Source organism: Epinephelus moara, chromosome 9, assembly GCF_006386435.1.
Source record: "Epinephelus moara isolate mb chromosome 9, YSFRI_EMoa_1.0, whole genome shotgun sequence".
NCBI lineage: Eukaryota > Metazoa > Chordata > Actinopteri > Perciformes > Serranidae > Epinephelus > Epinephelus moara.
Genome location: NC_065514.1, coordinates 12,922,770 through 12,927,613, shown reverse-complemented (window position 1 = coordinate 12,927,613; position 4,844 = coordinate 12,922,770). Strand labels below are relative to the sequence as shown.

Genomic DNA, 4,844 nt, shown 5'->3' with positions numbered 1-4,844 from the left:
GCTGGATGACTCCTTAAAGTTGGTAAGGTTTGGCAGTGAGGGGTAGCTCCGCAGAAACTGGGTGTAATTCTCTGTTTGTACGAGCTTCTGCAGCTGATTGCATCCTTGCCTCAGATCAGTGATCTCCTGCTGCAGCTTCTCCTGAAGCTCTTTGACCCGACTGACTTCACTTTTCTGCTGGGATCTGATCCGTTGCTTCATATCTGTCCTTTTTTTCTCAATAAGTTGGACTAGCTCTGTGGACATCTTCTCACTGTCCTCCACAGCTTTATCAGCAGAGCGGTTGATAGCCTCCAGCTCCTGCTGAAGCACCGTCACATCTTTCTCTCTGTTCTGGATTCTCGGAGGGATGTGTTGCCATCTCACACTGAGCTGTTGCTGCTTTTTCCTCATTTCTGCTGCAGCTGAGACTGTGTTATGGCCTTTATGTTCATCCAAGGAGCACAGATAACAGATACACTGCTGATCAGTGCGGCAGAAAATCTTAATCACCTCATTGTGACGAGTACAGATGTTCTCCTGAAGCTCCTTCGAGGGGTCGACCAGCTTGTGTTTCTTTAATGGAACAACTTCATAGTGAGGCTGGAGGTGCTGCTTACAGGCAGAAACCAGACACTGCAGACAGGACTTGACAGCTTTCCGCTTTCTCCCAGTACAGAAATCACATCCCACATCTTCAGGTCTGGCATAGTGATCAGCTGGAGCAGCTTGGAGTCCTGTCGTCTTCTGTTCCTCCACTAAATCTGCTAACATGGTGTTTTTCACCAGAGCAGGCCTCGGTACAAAGGTCCGTCTGCACTGAGGACAGCTGTGGATTTGCCTTTGATCCTCTTTATCCCAATGGCTTTTAATACAGCTCATACAGTAGTTGTGTCCACAGGCAATAGTCACCGGATCCTTCAGTAGATCCAGACAGATCGAACAGCAGAGTTTTCTCGGGCTAATCTGATCTCCTTGCTGTGCCATTTTACTTCTCACTGATAATGAATATTGTGGAGCTTTTGAACAAAGAGGGAGTGGTTTATTGCTTCATTCCCGAGAGAGGAGTGCTTAGAAACAACCTGTTTGTGTTCATCCCCTAAAGGATGAAAACAAACAGGTTGTTGTTGAGTTTTTAATTAATTCCTAAGAGCAGCAGTTTGAACTTTAGTTGTAATCCAGTTTCCTACATGAAGATCAGATGATACAAATTGGACAAGACAACCAAAATATTAAGTGCTCTAAACTGACCCTACCTGCAAAGATAAAATAAAAAAGTAAGTCTTTTAGCAGGTTTAACATGCCTTGCTTGTTTTGGAAGTCCACAGCTGTCTTCTGTGTCCTGCTGACCAGATCAGTTGGTTTTACAGACCTTTATTTTATTTTTTGTAATTAATATTCACTACCCACAGCTCCTTTCTCAGTTTTTGCTTTCTTTTGAAATAAGATCTTTCCATGAAGTGACTCTTCCAAGTTTTTTTTGGCACGTCATCATTCTTATGAACAATCACAAACATGTTTGGGCAAGACCTGACTTGACTTCATGAAACAAAGTTGTTATGGTATTTCACAACACACACTTGGCCTCAGGGCATGATGAAAAACCGTTGTTGTAATGAACAGTGATTGAGCAATCCGAGGAGTGGTTTCTATTCAGTATTTTTAGATCATCACAGAAGTCAACATTGCCTGTTTACCTGGACCAGTGGGATTTTCCTCTTGGGTTATTAGACTTTTGCAAAAAACATTGTGACGTTGGCCCTAAAAGGGTCTATAAGATGTCTCGGGTTTCAAGTAGCAATATCTCTGCCTCCCTTGTTGATAGGAGCTTAAATTCTGTCTGCATTTCACTTGGGGTCAATGCATAATGTTTGTCTAGTTCAGCACTCTGCAGTTACACCTCCATAACACTAGTTGGCAGCAGGGTTTCTGTGAAGTGCTGTAAAGTTTAGTTGATTCAAAACACACATTAAACACACATTAAACATGACTTAATGGAGACAATTTCAAACACAAGTACACAAATCAGCTTCACTTTAACTCGCAGCATTCACGTGTCTTTATCTGGACACATTTTCCCCACAAATACAACATGCTAATGTTTTTAGCACAAGCCTATGGCATTTTACATTGTATAAAATCCGGCTCCATTACAACTCACAAGGCTCACTGACAAAACAACTGTCTGATAATAAACATGTTTTCCAAACAAATACAACATGCTAACGTTATTAGCACAAGCCTATAGCATTTTACATTGTATAAATTAGCCTAGCATTGAGCGAGGATTTCCTCTGCTCATATGAAGCCAGGATAAATCACACACAAGACTTAAAATGCTATTTTGTGGAGGCTTTATTGTCTTTAACAATTTATTGTTTCTTATGTTCAAAATTAAAGTAAATCAAAGCTTTGTTTCCACTGAGACAGGTCTACTTTGCCAAAATGTTACATTTATGGGGAGTTGCATGTCAGCCTACGGCGTAGGCTCTACGTTGATGCAGAGCCTACGCTGTAGGTACGGTGTCGATTCAACGCAGAAGTAAAAATTCCGCCTAAGTTTCTTGAGGCTGCTAGACATTTAACTAAAACCAAGAAAAGAGATCACATTACTCCACATTTAGCATCTCTACATATGTTGACTGTTTCTTTTTAAGATCAGTTTTAAACTTGATGATGAGAGGAAAAGTGACGAGGAGGCTTCACACTTTACAGAGCGGCGTTCAGTAAAGACAAAATAAAAACACCCTCATCTTCTAAGGCTTTTAATTATGAACAAACACAGTAGTCAAGAAACAGAAGTATTTTTTAAACTTAAAAATAACAATAACTCCTGACAAAGTGCTATTAGTGAGCGTTACCTGTCACCTTACAGTAACTGTGTAGGTGTTTGTGGTCCCCGCCTAATTAGCTCCTGATCTGCCGGGTGAGTTTTGTGCTTTAAGCTGTTTGGATGGATACCCTGGTCCTTGTTTGCTGGTGTGGGTGTAGCCTGTAGGGGATGGCAGGAGGGGGAGCGGGGGCAACGGGGCCTGGCAGGGGGGCAGGACGTGGCCCCCTTTACGAGACAGGGCGCCAATTTCTCTCCTGAGGGCCTCAGCCTGCTGTGATTGTGTTTTCACCAGCTCCTGGAGCCTCTGAATCTCCTCCTGGTCCACACGTCTTCTGTAATCCTGGAACTGTCTGCCCTGGATACACAAACAGATATTTATAAAGGTACGCAGTATACAGGTGGACAGACACAAACAACTCACACATATATGACAGACATTTCAATAGTCGAGAATACAACTCCACTCAGTTGTGTGCACCATAGACTTAGAATAATATAATATAGAATAAAATCATAGACGTAGCCATCATGACAGCACCCACTGGTTCGAAGCTTTACATTTTGGCTGTCGCCATCTTGAATTTTTTGGAGCCAGAAGTGATGAGAAGTGACCATATTTGGATGAGAGGGTGGAGCTAACCCCATTGCTAGCTGCTAGCTAGGTTAGCACAGTGCATCTACAGCCTGTGGTTTACTGTAATAATGCTAATGTTCATTTTTGCTATTGAAAAACAGGCTTAAAACCATAAAAACAAAATGTACTTACCGGAAAAACTGAACCTCCGATTCCTTAGATAGTCTTTTACCACAACCAATCGCTGAACAAGACTTTTTGTGCAACCAAAATGTTACAATTAAAATGAACTGAAAAAAACAACAACCCTGAAATAGTGACAGCTACTGCTACGCCCATACTTGGTGAATCCAGGGTAACGCCATGGTTATGTCAAAGATACTCTATACAAGCTTTGCCAATAGTACGAGATGGCACACACTTCCGATTTCCTAAGTGACTGTGGTCATCGCTCCCCTGCATATCCCCACCTCGTTTGGAAGTGTAGTAAATGTCTTGTGGATGATGAAATCAGACTACAGTAGAAACTACAGTACAAATGATGAAATCAGACTACAGTAGAAACTACAGTACAAATTTAATGTTCTTTCTTTATTTTGCCGCTTGATTTTATCTGCTAGTTTAATGTCTGACATCATGTCAGTTGTTTCCAGATCTTGTGAGAGTGTGTTTCTAAAACAGAAATGTCTCGAACAAAGTTCATTTTCTCCTTATTTGTCGGTCTGAAAAATGTCATTACAGTGTCAGAATGTTTAGAAAAGTTGGGACCTGTGAAAAATGGGTCCAGTATTTACTTCAGTGACAATGGGGCGAAGGAGACAGTCATCATCTCTACTCACTTTCACTTCTCTTATTGGAATGAATGGACTCAGGGCTGGTGCTAGTCCGTGAAGTGCCAAAACCCATATGACAAATACAGGAGATGGATCTAAAGTGGGCTGTCTCGGTTTATCAACAGCGATGACAATGATTCCAACATGATTCCAATGAATAACATCTATTATACAACAGTTAGTTCCGGCCCTGCAATCTGATTGGTCGAGAGACAGTAAAACCGTGATGATATTGGAGTACAACATCACGGTTATTTCACTCTGTATGTATCACTCCGCCTCACAGCCAGAGTTGGGTATAACGCGTTACAAAGTAACGCGTTAGAGAACTTTGATTACTTTTTGCAGTAACGAGTAACCTAACGCGTTAGTTTGCTGTTTGAGTAATCAAATACTTAAGTACATTTTCAAACAAGACATCAGTTACTTCCGTTACTTTTAAATGCTGGTCCCTCAGCTGTTTGGTTCTAATAACAGAGATATCAGTCTGAAAGAAGTCACGGAGCTTGTGGCTCGCTACTTGGAGAAGAAATGCTGCCGTTGTCTATGGTGGAGTCTAAAAAAGGTGGAGGACTCGCTGACAGACATATTTCAGACTCAGGACTTGCATTATGCCTGGTACACG

At 41.7% G+C, this 4,844-nt stretch overlaps 2 protein-coding genes across 2 annotated transcripts in view; both read right to left on the bottom strand.

Annotated features, from left to right (window-relative positions):
• LOC126395955 (E3 ubiquitin/ISG15 ligase TRIM25-like) overlaps nt 1-1,230 on the bottom strand; it is an 11,067-nt gene extending 9,837 nt beyond the window's left edge. The window contains exon 1 of the mRNA XM_050053759.1: nt 11-1,230. Within this exon, the coding sequence (XP_049909716.1) occupies nt 11-966 (956 nt within the window). The 5' untranslated portion in view covers nt 967-1,230. The remainder of the gene's footprint in view (nt 1-10) is intronic.
• A 766-nt stretch (nt 1,231-1,996) lies between these two features.
• Nucleotides 1,997-4,844, bottom strand: part of LOC126395099 (cilia- and flagella-associated protein 44) — a 24,752-nt gene continuing 21,904 nt past the window's right edge. The window contains exon 35 of the mRNA XM_050052278.1: nt 1,997-3,167. Coding sequence (XP_049908235.1) covers nt 2,883-3,167 — 285 coding nt within the window. The 3' untranslated portion in view covers nt 1,997-2,882. The remainder of the gene's footprint in view (nt 3,168-4,844) is intronic.